The sequence below is a fragment of the Schistocerca nitens genome, chromosome 9, assembly GCF_023898315.1.
Source record: "Schistocerca nitens isolate TAMUIC-IGC-003100 chromosome 9, iqSchNite1.1, whole genome shotgun sequence".
Lineage (NCBI taxonomy): Eukaryota > Metazoa > Arthropoda > Insecta > Orthoptera > Acrididae > Schistocerca > Schistocerca nitens.
In genome coordinates this window covers 183,287,640-183,308,644 of record NC_064622.1, presented here as the reverse complement: position 1 = coordinate 183,308,644, position 21,005 = coordinate 183,287,640, and the positions used below count along the sequence as shown (strand labels likewise).

General features: G+C 39.5%; 1 protein-coding gene across 3 annotated transcripts in view; it reads left to right on the top strand.

Annotated features, from left to right (window-relative positions):
- The window catches only part of LOC126202892 (splicing factor, suppressor of white-apricot homolog), a 158,858-nt gene that overhangs the window by 53,469 nt on the left and 84,384 nt on the right, over positions 1-21,005 (top strand). For all 3 annotated transcript variants that reach the window (XM_049936965.1, XM_049936962.1, XM_049936964.1), the window contains exons 7-9: positions 9,697-9,821; positions 18,113-18,435; positions 20,219-20,669. In XM_049936965.1, the coding sequence (XP_049792922.1) occupies positions 9,697-9,821; positions 18,113-18,435; positions 20,219-20,669 (899 nt within the window). The remainder of the gene's footprint in view (positions 1-9,696; positions 9,822-18,112; positions 18,436-20,218; positions 20,670-21,005) is intronic.

Here is a 21,005-nt window from a genome sequence, read left to right as displayed (position 1 = left end):
CTTTATGTACTTTCATTGATGTTAATCATATAACCTGTTTCCAGGACACTATCCATTCCATTCAACTGTTCTTCAAAGTTCTTTACCATCGTTACACAATTGCAGTGTCATCAGCAGACATTAAAGTTTTTAATTCTTCTATTTAAACTCTAATTCCCTTTCAAATCTCTCCTTGGTTTTCTGTACTGCTTGTTCAAAGTATAGATCGAATAACATCAGAGATAGGCTACAATGCTGTCTCACTCCCTTTCTCAACTATTGTGTCCCTTTCATGTCCTTCAACTCTTATAACTGCATTCTGGTTTCTTTAAGAGTTGTAAATAACCGCCCACTCCCTGTATTTTACCAGTGCTGAGCCCAGAATTTCAAAGAGTGTATTCCAATTGTCAAAGTCTTTATGTACAAATGCTATGAATGGGAGTTCGTTTTTATTCAATGTGTCTTATAACATTAAGATCGGTATTGGCTTGGATGTCCCTACATTTATCTGGATCCCAAAATGAAGTCTGTTTCTACCAGCATTTCCATTCTTCTGTAAATAATTTGTATAAATATTTTAACCATGACATTTAAACTGGTTGTTCATTAGTACTCTCGCCAGTTAGCACCCCTCTCATTTGAAAATGGAGTTATTAAGTTTTTTCATATAGCTTACATACGAACTGGAGTAATTTCGTTAGGGTCCTCTTGCAGATTTCAACAATTATGATGGAATACCACGTACTCCAGGTGCCCTATTTTTGTCATAGATCTTGCAGTACTCTGTCAAATACTTTTCGCAGTATTATCTCTCCCATCTCATCATTTGTTGCAGTTTTGTATCTACTACATTTTTAAGTTAAATTTGGTATGTTTATTATACAGGGATTTGTAATGGGCATTGTCTTTTCGCCTGTTTGATCCTCTGCTGTCTTCATTGTTTCAACTCTCAAAGCTAGCTTTTTGTCTTCTGCTGTTAATATAATGAAAAGAATTCTGAAAAGCATGAGAATTGACAACAATTTAGTGCGTATGTGAGTCATTGAGCAGGAAACAGTTACATGAAATATGAGATAATCATCATCTTTGTAATATTTGTTCTTCCTTTCATCATGTTCACTCAGAGAAATAACACAAATTTACTAACTTAGCAACAACATCTCTACTTGTTATATACCAATTTGTTACTGTTATATACCAATTTGTTACTGAGCTCCATCTCTATGTGGTGAGTAGTGGGCTCTTCTTCTGAAGCCTTTGCAGTCTATCCATCTCAGTTTTTCAAGGTGTTGTGTACTGTTTTTTGAAACTGTCTACAAGTTGCTGGAACAGATGTGTGTAATGCTGTTTTGGCTTCTTATTGAACACTAAATGCTCTCTCTCAGGTTGTCCTGGTGCAATTGTTTAATAGTTTGCTTCCAGCTGTTCAGCCAAGTTGTTTCCATTTTCTGCACAATATTTCAATGACAGATCCAACCATGGACTACTTCTTAGGAAGACATCTGTATTGGTCCTTGAGATATTGGACAGAAAATGGAAACAAGAGCTCAGCTGAACACCCAGAAGCTCACTGTTAATTACACTAAATGCTGGTAATTTTTCGTCATGTAGGTGGAGTTGACGCAACCTCTTTTACTTTCAGAACATCTTCCCGTTGTGTTTGTGTCTCCAGATAACCCCTTTTTATGCTAAAGTGTCAAGCTGACTCCAGTAGTCTTTTTCTCACTTAGTTGCAGCCATTATGTATAAATTCACTGCATTGCCTTGAACTTCAATTACTAAGATAGAGAGAGAGAGAGAGAGAGAGAGGTAGAGAGAGAGAGAGAGAGAGAGAGAGAGAGAGAAAACCAACTACTACTATCAAGTGAAAATGTGGACTGGATGCTTGAAATGTGACACCAACATCAAATGCCTTCTGAGTATTTTCAGATGTTCTGTTAGCAGTTTTTAGAACTGTCAGATAAAAAAATTGATAATATGTTTCCCTTTCCATGAATTCATGGGAAGAGTGTAGGGGAGAGAACGAAACTTTCTGAACAGTTGATTTTAAATTGTTGTAGAGACTCAATGAAATCTGCTTTTGATGCATCTTATAGTGAGGAGCGTTATTTGTCCATTAAATAATGTAGTTATCGCTCCGTATAATTAGTCAGTATTAGACTTTAATTGGTGTTCATGTGATCATTATTGGACATTAATTTGTATTAACCCATTAAGTCCCAAATTAATTTTTTTTAATTGAATTTTTTATTCCTTAATTATAATGTACATACTGTATGAACCACAATAAGTACAAAATAGCCAAAGAATATTTATACATGCTGATATAATGGCCATCCTCAAAATAGGACGCTGGGATCTAACGGTATCGTATAGCATACTAAACTGTATTGAAGTCTTAACTATTTATTGATTGTGAAATGGTACAGAACAGTTCACACACACTGTTACACGGCATTTAACACAATATTTTTTGGTTTCCCATTGCATTTAGCTCTTACACATCTTCTTTGCGTGCCTCTTTTGTCAATCATATGACCACTTCCATCAAACCTGATGTCTGGTATCACTCTCAACTGACTTGATGGGTAGTCCATTGGACGTCCAATATTCGGTCTTCCAGTGTCCCATTTCAGGTATGTAACTGTAACAGCACGTCTGAAATCCAGTACATTTTTCCCATGTACTAGTCTATAGAAGAGCCAGACATTTACGAGGGCCATTTCTAGCATACGTGTAAATAGGACCCAGTACCATTTTCTCCCTCTAATTACCGTCGCATATTTTCCAACTAACCAGTCATGGTGGTCAACACCTCCCATGTACGCGTTATACAACTTCAAAACGGCAGGTTGTTCCATTTGTGTCTTCTTACTTGCTTGTCTACTGTACCACGTAGCTGCTCCCAAAGGTTCAACTTTGTCAAAATTTGTACCAATTGTAACACATCTGTTGTCGTGCCATCGAACAAATAAGACTTCACCATTCCTGTCGAACTGGTAGTCATAGTTTCCTCGAACTTTTTTTTTCAGTTTGTTGCTGCTCAGTAGTGCACAGTCACCAACTCGATTCTCTCTGACAGTCCCAGTTGCTCGAAAACCCAAATTTCTCAGATGAATCAGAAGATCTCTGCTAGTGAAGAAATTGTCAAAGTATACACAATGATTCTCGGGTTTTTCAATGCAGTCCAGCATGTTCAGGACTGCTTGGTTCCAGTAACGTCATGTGGACCTTCTTCTTCGTTGGTCATACAGTCTACTTCAGGAGGACATACAGTGATGTCAATATGGTTCTGATCATCTTACACCGCAGTATAGAATGCGTTGCTGTTTATTATTTCTTCTATTTCTTCATTAGTGAGGTATCTATCTCGTCTGAAGCTCATTATAATCTATATAAAACTAAATGAAATAAAATAAAGTGAAATGAAACAATAATACATTAGCACAAATACAGAAAAGGGAATGTGTAAATACCTCTGTCCATCTGGAACTGTTTTATTTACTAATGGGTAACATAAAAGAGGGGTCATTACTTACCTCAGCAACAAAATCTGGTAAAATTACAATGTTCTAAAAAGAAAATACATCAGCAGTAGCAGAGTTTCATATTCGAACATGCAGCAATGCAAATAACTGAAACGATAACACCAAGTCCCAGTGTCCTATTTTGAGTACACCAAATTTTATAACAATGGAAAACAATGAATATAACTCCAATTGAGCTAACATTGCAAGTAGTTTAAAAGACACATTGTTGACTATAAATAATCACAAAAAGATCTTTGCCACATATTTCAAATATTACTAAATTGTCTTTAAAGTAAATACCTGGAATAACGAAAAGTGTGCCTTAGTATTCAGTAATCAATTAATGGTAGGATTTGTTGCTTTTAATTTCCTGTAAGCATACATTTGTTATAAAAAGCACCAACAGATGACGTAGAACAGTAATAGTTGCAAATTAATAATTTATTGTTTATTTATACATAAATATGTGCTCTGTCCTCAAAATAGGACACTGGTACTTAATGGGTTAAGATATTTAACATATTTTAAAATTTTCATAATCTTCATTGTGTGATAACTGTGACAATAAAATCTTATTATTGAGCAATGTGGCTCATTTTAACCACTCGGTCACCTTGCTCAATAATACAAAATTATATGGGTACTAGACTCACATTTGACAAGAGGGAGTTTCAAATCCTTGTCCAGTCATCCTGAGTTGTGTTTGCCTTTGAAAGGGACAAGACTTACATCTTCACCACCATCTTAGCTCTATCAGAGCTTGCGCTATATTGTTAATGACCTGTAGTAAATGGGACATTAACTGCCTTCTTCCTTTCTTATAATCAGGTACTTACTGAACTGTTTTCTTGATAATATGGCTGAAAATAATAATAGTAGTTAATGAAGTAATATTTCTATAAAATATGCAAAAATATTTTGAAGCAAAAAATTTGACATGACATACAACAGTATTAAAGTCTTCTATTAGACAAAATTTGAAAAGGATAAATTACTACTCACCATATAGCGGAGATGCTGAGTCACATATAGGCACAACAAAAAGACTGTCAAACAAGTAAGCTTTCGGCCAAATGGCCCTCATCGGAAATACACAACACACACACACACACACACACACACACACACACACACACACACACAAATGCAAACGCAACCCTGGCCGCCAAGGCCTTGGCAGCCAGGGACTGTGATAATGTGAGTGTGAGTTGCATTTGTGTGAATGTGTGTGTGTGTGTGTGTGTGTGTGTGTGTGTATGTGTGTGTGTGTGTTCATGTCCATCCAATTCTGAAGATGTCCTTTTTGGCTGTAAGCTTACTTGTTTGACAGCCTTTTTGTTCTGTTGTGCCTGTCTGCATCTCAGCATCTGTATTGTGTGGTGAGTAGTAATCTATCCTTTTCATAATACTATCATTATTCCATCCAGAATTTTCCATTGTTTAATAGTCCTACATGGGGCTGGCTGGACAAACAGTGCTAGCGCCGCATTTCAGTAAGTGGTCTAGGTTGTTTTGGGGTTGTATCAGGTGGGATGGGTAGAGGGAGAGAGGCAGGAGGCAGAGAGGAGGATTGGGGGTGGTTGGGTGGCTAACGGCTCCAAGGAAGGCAGCTGGTTTGGCAGCTAGGAATGTGGGAGGGAGGGGTGGCAGGTACATAGACTATGCGTGTGACACACAGTTGTCGGAGCCAGTGTTCTTGGCCACCAACGAATTGTTGCCAAGAACGAAGTTGACCACCTGGTGGCACAACATGCAGGTGAGCACAATATGCTCAATTTAAAAGACGGACTAACAATTGGGGCCATTGGATACTTCCCTCCACCATCAGCATCTTTGAACTACACAGATGGGAGATTGCCCTTGCAACACATTGTTTGTTCTTGTAAATGTCCTGGCCTCAGCATCAGGTAACCCAATGTCCGTACATGCTCCAACTAAGATTTCTCCTTGTTCTGTCCTGTCACCTTCTCCCAATTCAAGTCCCCACATCACATTTGCATGTGCTGCTCCCCATTGGCTCAGACAACCGTGTGTCACATGCCTATCCCCTGTACCTACCATCCCTTCAATCTACAGCTGGCTGCCTCCCTTTAAGCCACTAGCCACCCACTCCCAATCCTCTCCTTGCCTCCTGCCTCTCTCTCCCTCTATCCATTCCACCTGATAACTCTCACCACAAACTAGTCCACCAGCTGAAATACAAGCACTGGCACTATTGGTTATATGAAAATAAATTTGAAATGAGAAGATCATACTCATTTTTGCTCACTGCTTCACAAATCTATTTACTGTGCTATATGAGGATACCTTTGCTATGTTTGTTAACTGCTCATGAATTCCATGTAGAAAGCAGGTCTTCTACCCCCTCCCTCCCTCCCCCCGCTGCAGAGCAGTAGCAGTATCAGAGAGAGAGAGAGGGAGAGAGAGAGAGATACGTGCCCAGCATAGACCCATTCCAGTACTGTGGTTTTGTAATTTAACCCTTCCAATTGGCAGTTTCAAGCTTGTGCATAGCCCACTGTTAGCAGTTTATGCAGCGAGTTGGTGCAGTAATACTGCGTTACATTTAAATTGCTCTAAAACAGGAATTACTCGTTGAAAAGTAGTGAAATTTTCTGCAATTATTTGCAATAGACTTTCATTATGTTAAAAACAATGATAATTTAAAACGAACTTTCAGTGTGCTATATTTAGAAGCAATCTTAGAAACAGTCCAACTCGCAGTATTTTTCAGTGATATTCCAGCAGTTCTGTTGTGAAACACAGCCTGAAATTTGTGTATGCGTCTTTGCCTTTTTAGTGGCTTGATAAAAAAATAAATATCTTGCGCACCAAAATTTTAGTAGCCTTCCAAATAGTTTCACATACCACTTAATACATTTTTTCCTTGCCCAAGGACAGTTTTTAGTTCCTGATTTCTTCCAACTTTCTCTCTTTCTGACAAGGTGTATAATCACAGATATCCCTACACTTAGTTTATGAAGTAGTATTGGCTCTTACCAATAGAGAGCAGCAGCATTACTATTTTATCTACAAGACTGTAGCTGGCAAGTATGTGGTTGATGTGCTGTCAGTGCAGTCACTTAAGGATTGTGAGGACATACTGGAGTCCCTGGCTTGAGGGGTCAAGGTCTGTAAAATTACAAGAAACTGTGGTTCTTTCACTTTACTTCTACTGTTCAGTCATGTGATATTTCAGGGAATACATTTCTTACCAGCTATTCATGTTTCATTTTGTTATATATAATAATTCCTGCAAAACAAGTCAGTGGTGCTCCCTGTCTGTTCTATGTGTTCTCTGTATTTAATCTATGTTTTGAACTTGCTTAATGATCTACAGATTCTTATCTGCATCTGACAATAGCTACAGCTATGCTCTGCATACCATCTTAATAGTGTGTAGTGGAAGGTACTTGGTATACCTCCGACACTTTCCCTTTTCCTCTTTCAGTTGTGAATGAGAAAAAAAAAAATTGTTGGGCAGTCCCATGTGTGCTCATATCTTTCCAATTTCGCCTTCATGGTATTTCCACAAGATATATGGAGGAGGAGGCTTTGTATTAGTTGACACTGTTTGGAAAGTACAGTTACAGAAATTAAACAGTAAGTGTGGAGGATGTGTAAGGACTTCCCAGCAAAACTTCTGATGTGTGTGGACCTGCCCACATATTGCCAAGGGTGCTTCAAGTGAGCTGCAGATGTTTTGCTGGGAAGCCCTTACACATCCTCCATACAGTCACTCATTATGCTTTTTCCATATTTTTGAAGTCCTGAAGAAAAACATTTGTTGCCGTCAGTTTGCTTCAGATGAAGAGGTGCATGCTTGGGTACAATCAGAGTTCTGTAGAAAACCACAAATATTGCTCCTTGAAGGATTTGACCATCTTGTCTCACAGTGGAATAAATATATTAAAATTTATGTTGATTACTTTTGAAATAATAAACAGTTTACCTACCTCTTTTCATCCGCCCCTCTTTCATTTGACTGCCACTTATATTTCAACATTTTCTTCATCAGTTCCCAGTTTGATACCCTTATGGTCATTGAGAGTCTGGCCAGATGGCTTTGTCTGTTCACTGATTTAATGTGAGACCAAAATTTTTGCTTCACACACAGCTCTCCTTAACCTTATGGCTTCATTCAGTTTCTGATTGTCTAAACTTTTTTTGTTGCATTTAAATCTGCTTTTACATTAGCTTTCTAATGTGGCAGTCAAACCATTGCAGTTCTTTCCCATCCTTCACAGTTCAGCTTGGAACATACTTTTCAAAGGTATATTCTATTCTCAAACTTCATCGATTTAGATGCACCGTTTTCTTTCTATGAGATGGTTGTTTCATGTTGAGTGCCCAGGTAATTTGAAATTTGTTTCACATTCTATGTTAACTGAGTGTGGTGGCATACATAACTTTAAAATATAGAGGGAAACATTCCACATGGGAAAAATATATCTAAAAACAAAGATGATGTGACTTACCAAACGAAAGCGCTGGCAGGTTGATAGACACACAAGCACACACACAAAATTCAAGCTTTTTCGCAACCAACGGTTGCTTCATCAGGAAAGAGGGAAGGAGAGGGAAAGACGAAAGGATGTGGGTTTTAAGGGAGAGGGTAAGGAGTCATTCCAATCCCGGGAGCAGAAAGACTTACCTTAGGAGGAAAAAAAGACAGGTATACATTCGCGCGCACACACACACACATATCCATCCGCACATACACAGACACAAGCAGACCATGTGTATGTGCGGTTGGATATGTGTGTGTGTGCGCGCGCGCGCTCGAGTGTATACCTGTCCTTTTTTCCCCCTAAGGTAAGTCTTTCTGCTCCCGGGATTGGAATGACTCCTTACCCCCTCCCTTAAAACCCACATCCTTTCGTCTTTCCCTCTCCTTCCCTCTTTCCTGATGAAGCAACCGTTGGTTGCGAAAGCTTGAATTTTGTGTGTATGTTTGTGTGTCTATCAACCTGCCAGCACTTTCGTTTGGCAAGTCACATCATCTTTGTTTTTTTTTATATATATAGTGTCCTTTAATAGCTTTCTGATTGCTTACTTCTAATGATTTTACTGTCATGGTACCATTGGTCAGTGTATTCGGTTACTCAGATGTGACTGAAGATAAATATTTAACCTAACTGGCCAAGTGGAAAATTTTAGACGTATGGTATTAAAAGTGAATAAATTTCTTATAGAAAGATATGTAGTAGCACTATTACTAACAGTTATTAAACATTGATAATGAGTTGCAATTTCTAATGTAAGTGTGATCACTCACTTGTAGTTTTATAGGTTAAAACACTTGTTTCATTTTGCTGATCATTTTTAGAAGTGTGCTTCAGAGACTGCTTCTGTGATAGCAATGAGAAAAATTGGTAAAGATTAGTGAATAATGGTATTTTCATGCTATGTGTTTATCTCTGTCTTCATCATTTAGCTCCTTTGCATATCCCGCAGTTTCTTCTGAATTTAAATACTTGTATTCATACAAATGGGTAACACAGTTAAGGTTACTTTGAAGTTATATTTGTTATTGCCTTGTAATGCTGTTTGATTTTTTCAGAGTCTGTACATATGATAGTCATTTGGGCCTGTGCCAGGTCCTTTTAGTCATGAACTTACACAGTTGAAGCTTTGACCTGATGACAATTTGTTGTAAGTACAATATAAATTTTGCAGATTTATTTATTCTTCAGTGATGAAGGTTTGTATGTGAATAAAATTTTTATGTACAAAGTCCCTGTCCCATGTGATACCAGTTGGTTTCTTGATTTTGTCTATTGCTTCAATAATAAACTGTGACTGTGATAAACCAAGAATATTTTTGAATGCAAATACCACTGACAGTCACTAAAAAAATATTTACTTTGTGTCCTATAACATTTCATGGCATTGCTTAGAGTAAATTTTTTGTCATTATAGATAACACTGTTGGGTATATTTACCAATTAGCCTATTTATTAATAAAATGGTTTTAAAGCTCCAGTACAGTTTGTCTCTGGAGCACTTTTGTGTGGCCAGAGTGCATAAGGTAGATGTTATTTTGACATGTAAGTGACCTTCGTATACAGAACTTCATTATGTACTAACCCAAATTCAGTGATTCATTCTCTGCTCATTGTTTTATTTGGAGAACACCAGCTTGTCATTTGGATATCTCTCACCTGTCTTGTTTGGATGTCCACAGTTCAGTTCATCATCATGCGGCCATTCCACCAGAACCTAGTCAGGAGATGGTGCTGATTATTGACAAAATGGCTTCATATGTGGCCAAGAACGGAAGAGCATTTGAAGACATTGTTCGCAGTAAATGTAAGTAATGCTTTTATTAAGTACTCTTAGAAAACATCATAGATTTTGTCCCGTGATATTTACAAAATATTACTCATGAAATAAAATAAAGAAAGGATTGATAGTTTAAGATGCGGCTGCCTGAAAATAACACACATGCTCAAAATTTCTTGTTCTTATTCCATATGAGGCTGGGTGCAATCTTACTGTAAAACTTACGGAGATCTTGAGTACTGCTTGCATGAGAGTGGCTTATATCTCATTTTCCATTGGGATGCTAAAAACAATTCAGAAGAGCTCACTGTGTTCCACAGTTTCAAAATATCAGAGCTGTTGCTTTTGGGAAAACTGCAACCACTTTGTCAATTTTCATTAATTTATCTGTATTAATGTCCAATTTCCATTCTTTGATTTACTCTAGTGGAAGACATAGAAGTCTCATCTCCTAGATTTCTAGGATTCTCTTACCTTGCTGCTGAATTGGTCTTGTCTCACTGCCACAAAAGAGAGCAGATTTTGGAGACGGTGATTTTTTATATATATATATATATTATATTCTACATCACCATTATATCTGCTTACTGGTATAGTTTAACACAAATGTTTAAAACCAGTTTCCGTACTCCATCATATTTGATGTATTTCTGTTTTGGCCTTCATCAGCATGTTCTTCATACAGCCATTGTTTTTGACGTTTTGGTTGATATTTTGTGGTTGTAAATACTGACTTAATGTATGGTGAAAAAAAGTTATTTTCTGATGTGACTGTAGTGCTCTAATTCTCACATTGCGATATATCCAAATGCGTCAAAGTTCCACTTCAGAAATGGCCATAACAGTTCAAAACTGGTAATACTGTGTTATTATGATTGAATAAAATTATTAAACATATGCATTGAACAGTAGCAACAATCTGTGGAGGAGTGGGAAAGGGGGAGGGACAGCAGGGTACAGAAGGGGGAAGAGGAAGCAGTGCTGCCTGGTGGAGCATGCAGGGACTATAGGTGCAGTGTTTGGAGACTCTGGTGGAGGGACGGAAAGGAAATAAGGTAGGGGAAAGGGATAGGAGTAGAGAAGAGGAAAACGTTGGTGAGTGCATTGGCAGAAACAGTGCATAATGGGGATGGGGACGTGGGTTGGGAGGAGGTGAAAGGACAGAGGGGCAGAAACAGTAAGGTGGGGATTGTGGGAATAGTAGGTTGTTGCAGATAGGCTGGGTTGATTTCGGGAGTGGAGGGCGTGTATTTCGGGAGTGGAGGGATTGTTGTAAGGATAATTCACATCTGCGTGGTTCAGAAAAGCTGGTGGGGGGGAGGAGGATCCAGACAGCCCGGGTTGTGAAGCAGCCATTGAAATCAAACATGTTATGTTCAGCTGCATGTTGTGCAATAGGGAGGTCCACTTCGCTCTTGGCCACTGTTTGGTGATGTTCATTCGTCCTGGTGGATAGCTAGTTGATAATCGTACTGCTATAAAATGCTGAGCATGGTTGCAGCAGCGCTGGTACATGACATGGATGCTTTCACAGGTGGCCCAGCCTTTGATGGGGTAGGGTAAGCCTGTAACAGGACTAGAATAGGAAGTGCTGGGTGGGTGGAATGGGCAGGTCTTGCACCTGGGTCTACCCCTGTGACAAAGGGTTGGGACTGAGAGCGCTGTAGGGATGGATGGGGATGTTGTGCAAGTTGAGTGGGTGACAGAACACTGCTTTAGGAGGGGTGAGAAGGATCTTGGGCAGGATATCCCTCTCATCAGGGCACTTTAGGAGGGGTGGGAAGGATTTTGGGATAGGATGCCCGTCATATCAGGGCATGATGATAGATAATTAAAGGCCTGAGAAAGAATGTGGTTCAGTTGTTACAGTCTGGGTGGATTTTAGTGCTGGGGGTGCTCCTTTGTAGCTGGTTCTTGGGGGTGGTGGGAGAACTTCGGGTGTTTTTGGATATGACACAGGAAACCTTGCTTGTGGACTAGGTCTGAGGACAAATGCATGTCTTTGAAGGCCTTTGTGAGACATTCAGCTTACTGGGCAAAGCAGCTGCTGTCACTGCAGACGTGCTGTCCCCTGGTGGCTAGGTTAGGCTTGTTTGTGTGATTTCATGTGTATTTGTCTTTTGTGATGAAGACTTTGGCTAAAAGCTTAATTTGTAACTGTCTTTTCATCATGCCCGTCTGCAACTCATTGGTGAGTAGCAGTCTATCCTTTCCATAGTTGCTGATAGTCCAACCTGAACTTCTCAGTTTTTGGTTTTGTTTAATGACTTTTCTTCCATCTCTCAACCCTGTGATGTTCTCGTTTGCACTGCTCTCTAAAGCATTACTTTACAAAGTGTCTGTTTTTTTTCTCTCTCTACTTTCCTGTGTTTTTTCATCACATTCCAAAGCACAGTGCTCTGACATCTGAGTCACACTGTATGACTGGTCTTGTCCTCACACAACACACGGCTATGTGACTGTGCAGATTGTTGGTGCAGATTCTCATCCCCTAAATTCTTCCCTCTGATAATTTTAATTATTCGTAGTGATCACATTTTCTCACTCATCCTTGCATATTTTCGTGTTTATTTTCCCCCATCTACTTGTGGTACACAATATTGTGAATCTCGACCTTGTTTTTCCCATGGTTTTTGAATGTTTTTATGCACTTGACTACGAAGTCTTTTGCGACTGAGTCCTTGCATAAAAAGTTCTCGGTTTACTTACCGTGTCAAATTTGGATAAAATCCTGTGCTTTCGATGACTACCTCTGTCATCTTCTCCAGGGGTAAAACTGACTGTCGAGGACTGGTGAGGCTTCCGCATTTATAAGCAGTGGATGGCTTCTCATTGGCTGGAAGACGTCACGGTGAAAACTGCGTGTATGGAGGTGGCGGCCTCCATGTCCATAGATTTTGTTTGCGCGGTTTATCCAGCGTTGCTTGCAGCACCATCCATCGCAACAGGCGGAGAACTGCGAGGAATGTAAGAAGTCTCCTTCTGCGCTCTTTCTTTATCAACTGCGCTCTTCCATGCATTGCTGAGTGCATATCCGGAGTCTCTGTTGAAATTATTTTCACAGAATCTAATTTCAACTGCTTCCCTGATGACAGAGTCCCAATAGTTTGAAGAGTGAGCAGATATTAGTGTTTCATCGAATAGAATCGTATGTTTATTTAACAAACTGTGCTCAGCCACTGCTGATGTTTCTAGATACCTGTATTTCAGGTGACACTGGTGTTCCACACAGTGAGTGGCAACAGTTTTTAGAGACTGACCCACATAATTTTTGCCACACTCACAAGGAATGCTGTAAATTCCCGGTACTCTCAGGCCGAGATTATCTTGCACGGGTCGCAACATTTCCTTAATCTTCCTGGGTGGCCGCAAGACTGGTCTGATTCCCTGCTGGCTCAGGACTCTACCGATCTTGCTGGTCGTTGCACCACAGAATGGTAGCCACGCGATGTATTGATCCTCTTGATCTGTTCGAACAGCATCCTCCCTAGGTTTCTTTGCTAGAGTAGATCTGATATCACAATCAGAATATCCATTTTTTGTGAATACCGTCGTCAGATGGTTAGTCTTGGAGCTGAGATAATCGTTGTCCGAAATAGTCCTTGCTCTGTGTACCAAGGTATTCAGCATAGCTCTCTTCTGAGCTGGGTGGTGAAAACTATGTGCGTTCGGATATAAATCTGTATGCGTCGGTTTTCTGTAAACAGAATGCCCGAGACATCCATCTGATTTTTGCTCCACCAGCACAGCTAAGAAGGGTAACTTCCCATCCTTCTCCACCTCTACTGTAAATCTTATGTTCTGGGGTATACCATTCAAATGATCAACAAACTGCTGCAGTGCCCCATTGCCATATGGCCAGATTAAAAATGTATCGACAACATACCTGAAGAAGCAGGATGGACATAAGGGAGCACTGTTCAATGCTCGTTCTTCGAAATCCTCCATGAAAAAGTTAGCTATGGCTGGTGACAGTGGCGAATCCATGGTTTGTCCGTCAGTCATTTCATATTTCCACCATACAAAAAATAGGTGGTCATCAAAGAGTGTCGAAATAACTTCAATATTTCAGGAGAGAAATGAGCAGCCAACAGTTTTAAGGTATCTTCCACCGGTACCTTTGTAAACAGAGACCACGTCTAGGCTGATCATGGTGTGATTCAGATGCATCCTCATCTGCTTTATGATGTCAACAAACATTTTTGAGTTATTAATATGATGGCTGCAGTGGCTTACTATAGGTGCTAATAATTTGGTTAAGTACTCTGCCAACCGATATGTAGGAGATGAGCAGTCTTCTTCATCATTGGTATTGCTGGTTTCATCAGTTTTTAGTTTTTCCATGTGTTAGCTATTGTTGATTGATTTACCTTACACCATTTCTTCGACACTTCATAAATCGCGTCTGACATAGTCAATTGTTTCCAAAATATTTTGAAGATTGTTGCCCTCATCTGTAAGTTTTTGTAGCAGATGTCCTCCATAAATTATCTTCACGGCAGCGATGACACCCTGATCCATTGGCTGAAATAAGGCTGTCACATTTGGGGGAGGGGGCCTAAATATTTTACAAATATCATCTGGTCACGTGAATTCAGAACAAGTTTATTCGGATGCGATGATCTTGCACTTGTGGCACAAAGCAAATATGGAACTCTGTTTGAAATTTTGTGTGGTCCTCTGAGGCCTCTTTCTGGTGAAAATAATGGACAGATAAATTGTGCATTTCTTTTCCTTTGAAATAGTGTGGTTTTTTAGCGATATCTGTTACACCAAGCTTAACTTTATGTTCCTGTGCCATTAGCACAACACAACAGTTGTCCTTTCTTACTAACATCCCAGCTTTGTCTGTGTTGCATATTTGCTCCAGCTCTAAATATTCTAGTGCAATAAAATCCTGGAAATTATTACAAAATTCAGCAGCAGTCTTATTATTTGCTCTTAACTTTACTCCTTGTGCAGCAATCACCAGTATACCATGAAGCCGTTTAAATCTCCTTAGGCAGCTGGAAAATGCAAAGATGCATTAAATTCTCCTTCAACCCCAAGGTTTTGAAGAAAAACTGGGCCTGTTTGATGCATATGGGACCAGATACTGCTCTCTTCTGTTGAAACCATTCCAACATGGCTTCATCCAATTCTGCGTATGTAGACATTTTCATAGCCTTCCACTTGAGGAACCTTTAGGTGAGTCAGAACTGGTAGCAAATTGAATTTTTTTGTCTTTGTTTTTCCGAATATCACACGTCATACTTTCACCCACATTCTAAATCGGTGCCAGATTCTGCGTATCAGTAATGCTTTCTGCAAGTTTGTGTATTATTTGCAGTTTCTGCCATATCATCAGCAAAAGATGCCTTTGCTTTTCAGACAGTGCTCGGCACTAACAGAAACCAAATAACTACAGTATCCTCTGCTACAGCACAGTCCAGTGCTTACGAAATTGGGAGAAATAGGCTGCAGGTAATTCAGAGTTCACTGTAACTATATCCTCACACACGCCTACTTCTTCTTTGAAGGGAAGGTGTACAAACAAATCCACAGCACAGCCATAGGCACCCGTATGGCATCCTCATATGTCAACCTGTTCATGAACCATGTAGAGAGAACTTTCCTAGCCTCCGAAAACCCCAAATCTCTTATCTGGTTGAGGTTCATTGATGATATCTTCACGATCTGGATTCAGTGCGAGGACATCCTATCCTCAATCCGTTTTAACCTCAACACCTTCTCTCCCATCCACTTCACTTGGTCTTTTTACTCTGTGTGCTGTCTCCCAGGACGATGACATCGTGCTCTCTGATGCCTCCATCCACACCTCTGTCAACAGTAAACACGCAAATCACCAACAATACCTGCATTTCGACTGTTGCCATCCCTTTCACACCAAAAACTCCGTCACATATAACCTGGGGATGGCGTAACTGCTTTGGCAGCAGCTTCCTTGCCCAATATACTGAAGGTTTCACAGAGGCCTTCACAGACACATTATTTGACAGACCTGGTCTGCAGAGACATTTCCCATGCCTTGTCCCCACACTCCCCAAATCCTCCCACCACCCCCAGGAACCAGCTACAAAGGAGCACCCCCCTCGTCACATTTTACCACCACTGACTGTAACAGCTGAACCACATCCTTTGACAGGGTTTAGATTATCTATCATCGTGTCCTGATAAGAGGGACTTCATACCCAAGATCATTCCCACCCTCCTAAAGCAGTGGTCTGTCACCCGCCCAACCTCCACAACATCCTAGTCCATCCCTGTGCCACTTTCAATCCCAGACCTTTGTGAAAGGGATCATATCCCTGTGGAGGACCCAGGTGTCAGGCAACCCACCCACCCAGCACTTAGTATTCCAGTCCTGTTGCAGGCTCATCCTCACCACTTCAGAGACCAGGCCACCTGTGGAAGCAGCCATGTCATGTACCAGCACTACTGCAATCATTGCTCAGCTTTTTATATTGGTGTTACTACACAAGCCTGCTATCACCCAGGATGAACAGCTACTGCCAAACTGTGACCAAGAGCAATGTATAACATGTATAACATGCAGCTGAACATAAAATGCTTCATATCAGTGGCTGCTTCACAACTTGGGCCAACTGGATACCCTCCAACGACCACTAGCTTTTCTGAATTGTGCGGATGGCAGTTACCCTTGCAACAAATTCTCTTGTCAGACTTAGCCCACAATAATCTACTGTCCCCACACCTTCCACTCAATTGTTTCCACCCCTACTGTCATGTCACCCCTCAACTCAAGTCCCCACCTCACCAACCTTTGCCCTTCTCTGCCCATATCCTTTCTGTCCCTTCCCCATCCCCTCCCACCCCTCCCTTCCCTCCCCTCCACTCCCTCGCCTCCCTGCATCTCCCATCGCCTCCCTCCCTCTCCCCCATGCCTCTCCCCCCCCACCTCTCATGCCTTACAATGTTTATAGGTTAGTTATTTAATTAGTCTCCTTTTTCATTTTAGATAATCTGATGATGCATAACCATGGCAAAACATATTATTTTTAAATAAAAATAACTATTCAACCCTGACTGTTTCATTTTCATTATATAAGAGAGAATGGAGATTTGTCAGTAATTGTTAACAGTGTTTGTGCCTCCTTTTTTTAAATAGAGGAACAACTTTAACAATCTTGTAAACATCTGTGAAACAGCCTGTAAGTAGATAACTGAAAATACATCACAAAGTGGAATCTCTAGAGCAATATTTTGTCTTAAAAATCAGACTGCCATGAGTACTAGATAAATATTAGTTGATTTTTCCCTTTATAATTTTCAGCACTTCTGCTAGAGTTACTGGTGTTAGAAACAGTGATGTGCATGATTTTATAAGCTCAATGGGAAATGACAGTGCAGGTGAAGTAATTTGTGATGGAAGATAGGAAGCAATACTGAAAAATGCTTGTTAAAAGTGTCATTTATCTCCTGGACCATCTTTAATATTTCTGGTTCCAAGGGTCCATCTAACATCATTCCAAATTGCCTCACTTATGTTGTTAGAGTTTATATAATTATTATTTTTGATTTTTAAAAAATATATGAAAAGCGTGATCATTCCTTACTTTTCCTACTGTGTATAGTTTTCTTTTTGTAACAAGAGGTGATAATTCCCACCATAAACCACCCTCTATTAACTTCTTTGTGCTACACCATTGCTTCATAGTTTGGGTTATCTGACTTCATCTTATACTTAAAATTAAGTCCCCAAATCTCCTGTTCTTCTTTGGATACAATGATTCCATAGATGATAAGCAAAAAAAAGGAAGAATTGTTACAATGTTCCCCTCAGTCTTACAGCCTCTCTTGTATTGATAAAGAACATTAAATTTAGCAAAAGCCCATTTCATCTGCTAATTATTACTGCTGAGAACATTTTTATGTGATTTGATTATGATCTTGGGTGCCTCCAGGTGATTAGAAGCTTTGAATGGAGTCCTTGATTCCACAGAAGAATTTTGTAAATACTGTGTGATTGTGTTCTTTTTAACTCATTTGTAGCTTATTTTTTATATGATTGAAGCACACAACAGTGATACATTTTATGTCAGCAATCTGAGTAACTTTGTATTGTTGCATGTAAAATTTAATACTTGTTTTTAGATGTAGTCCCAGAAGTTATCTTTCAAGCAAGTGAAATCTGTGTAATTCAATGTAATTCAACTTTTAATAATATTATTTATTGTTACAATTATCACTGTAGAGTTCTAATTTACCGGCTCGAATGTTTCTCGGGTTTATGTTAAAATAAGTTGAGAAATGTTTTCTGTATACATTTGCTGTAAGCCATTAACATTTCTGTACAGGTGATAAACGTTTTGCTTTCCTGGATGACACTCATCATCTTCATGCTCTTTACAAAACGAAAGTAGCTCATCATTTGAACTTGTTGCAACCTGCAAAGAAAAAGCGGAAAAAGGCTGCTCAAGAAAGCAGAGCCACGGCAGAACTTGTAGTATCTACTGTTGAATTGCAACCAGTGTCAAAGCCAGAAGCAGACACACAGGACACTGACATGGCAGTTCAACCGGAGGCCAATGGAATTGAGGATGACCAGCCACCTCCACCAGGGGAAGGTGATGTTCTAATTGGACCCCGTCAGGAGCATAGCCCTGAGCCAGAGATAAAGGTATTTGGTAGATCTCCTTTTTACTGCAGACATTAATTTCTATACTGTCAGTATAGTTCATGTGACAGGATGGCTTCACCAGTAATTTCCAAGTATTAGTTGTTGCTGCCCAACAGTATCTTCAGCAATCTGCCAATTAACTGCTTCTGTTGTGTCATCATATGCAATCTCGCAATTTATATGAAGAAAAGTAACTTGGCCATGGAAAGCATCCTTGGCGCATTCCAATGTAATTGTTGTTTCATTGAATAGTGTATAAAAGGTTGGTGACTTTTTACTTGATGTGGGTTTCCGGTAAAAATATTGTAATGGTAAGATAATGGGATGAAAAACTCGGTAGGTCTTTCGGAAATGCTGCTGTGTATTTAAAAAATTCTCTTATGAATAGATTTCTTTCCTCTTCTGGTTGCCATATTCTTATTTAAATATTAGTTTTCTGATATTTCGTTTAAGACTTTTTGTTCTTAGTTTGATTACTTTCTCTGCAGTAACATCTAGTGTTAAATTTTGAGCTGCTCAGAACTGTAAATGGTCACATTGATAGCAAACTCATTGTATTAATGGTAGCAGCTAGAAAATCTGAATTGTTAAAAAGTACTGGAAGGCCAGGGTGGAATACAAGTAACATAAGAAGTAAAAGTAACTAATTACCATATAGTTGATGCTTCGAGTGATCTATCGGGCATATAAATAGGACTAAAACATAGCGCTCTCTCTCTCTCTCTCTCTCTCTCTCTCTCTCTCTCTCTCTCTCTCTCTCTGACGCACACACACACACAATAACATTGTCTGGATCTGCATCTCAACTGACTCGTCAGTCAGGCTGCAGTGCTGGAACAATTAATTCTGACTGACCATTGTTCCAGTGACCTGAAACAATATCCAAATAAGGCAAAATATGATGACATCTTCTGGTTGCTGCAAGCTCCTGCAACCCCTAACAAGACAAGATTTTTTGGTTTCTTTATCAGGTTGTTACTTCTGCGCAGTGTGCTGAAACATGTCGCTTCAAGGTCTCTCCACAAGCACCGTAAAATTGACAGTATGACTGACAAACAAATGAAAACATTCAATTATTGGCAAAATTGTTTAGTTGGATAGATAAAATAATCTACTCACCAACGAGCGGCACAACACATACGTAAAAGACGGTTATAATTGGCAACCTTTCAGAGCCAGTGGCTCCTCCTTCAGGCAGAAGGGTGGAAGGGGAGGCAAGAAGGGTGAAGGAAAAGGACCGGAGAGGTTGTAATCTTACCCTCCTACTCATCACTATTAAAATTCTCTTTCTCTTCTTGTTGTTGGCTGTAGTTATTGTGTCTAGGGGTACATTCATGCAGCTGAAATTTTGATTTTGTAGGTTTTTGTTGAACTTGAATAACTAATTGAATTCTTTCTGTTTTTATGAATACCTTTTTGTTTTATCCCATTCTTCTATACCACACTGTCTTCACAATCTCCATTTTCAAAAAACCATCAAATACATTGTTGTAGACAAAATTAAAAAATGTGTGCTTCTGTCAGAGGTGTGCCAATTACTCCTTACATTCTGTGGTACTCACAATATTCCAAAAAGTTTACAAAGCAACAGAGTTTACATACTTTCTTGACAAAAGAAGAATCTTTACTAAGCCACATCATTATTTTATAAATGAATCCAGAAATAAATTTAATAATTAGCATTAGATTGTGCGATTAATAATATGAATTTTAACTATACCAGATTTTTCATAATTTCAAACATTTTTAAAATAAGAGTAATTTTAACTGTTTGCCGTTCCAGGATGAAGCTCATCCAGAATCAATGATAGAAAATGGAGAACAACATCCAGATGATGAAAAACAGCCGTATTTACAATCCCCAGTTGCAAGCGAAGAGAATGAAAGCCAGCAGCAAAATGATGATGGAGAGAGGCAAAGGGAGGAAGAAGAAGAAGAAGAGGAGGAGCAGGAGCAGGAGCAGCAGCAGCAGCAGCAGCTGCTGCTGCTGCGACAGCAACAAGAAGAAGAAAAAGAACAAAAGGACGACGATGAGGAGGAGGGAGAGGAGAGGGAGGAACAAAGAGAGGAGGAGGAGGAAGAAATCATGAAGGAAGCTGAAGAAGAAAGAAACAATGATTCAGAGATGGATAATGAAAATACAGAAAGTCAGAAACACAGTGAAAGGAGTAGTCGTGAAGTCAGTCCTACGACTGACAGTGAAAAGGAGGGACAACCAAGAATCAACAAGCCAGGTGAGAAGATACTTTTCACAAAGTTAGAGGCAACTACCAGCTTAACTACTATTGTGTTTTTACAGGTGAATGCAGTAACTGTGAAGATCAGTAAGATCACAAACAAGTTCTTTTTTGTAACTCTTTCATTGAAGAATTTCTTTTATTATTCAAGATTTTGAGGATTGTAATTTCAGCAGTATGCCTCTTGTTTCCTGCCATGTTTCTGCACCAGCCAGTAACGGTCTCCATAGCATGTTTGTTGAAGCTATTACTGGTAATCACAAGCATAAATTACTGATCACCATTCACATGTTGTAATATTTATGAAATGGAATGGTACTCACATAAAATTAT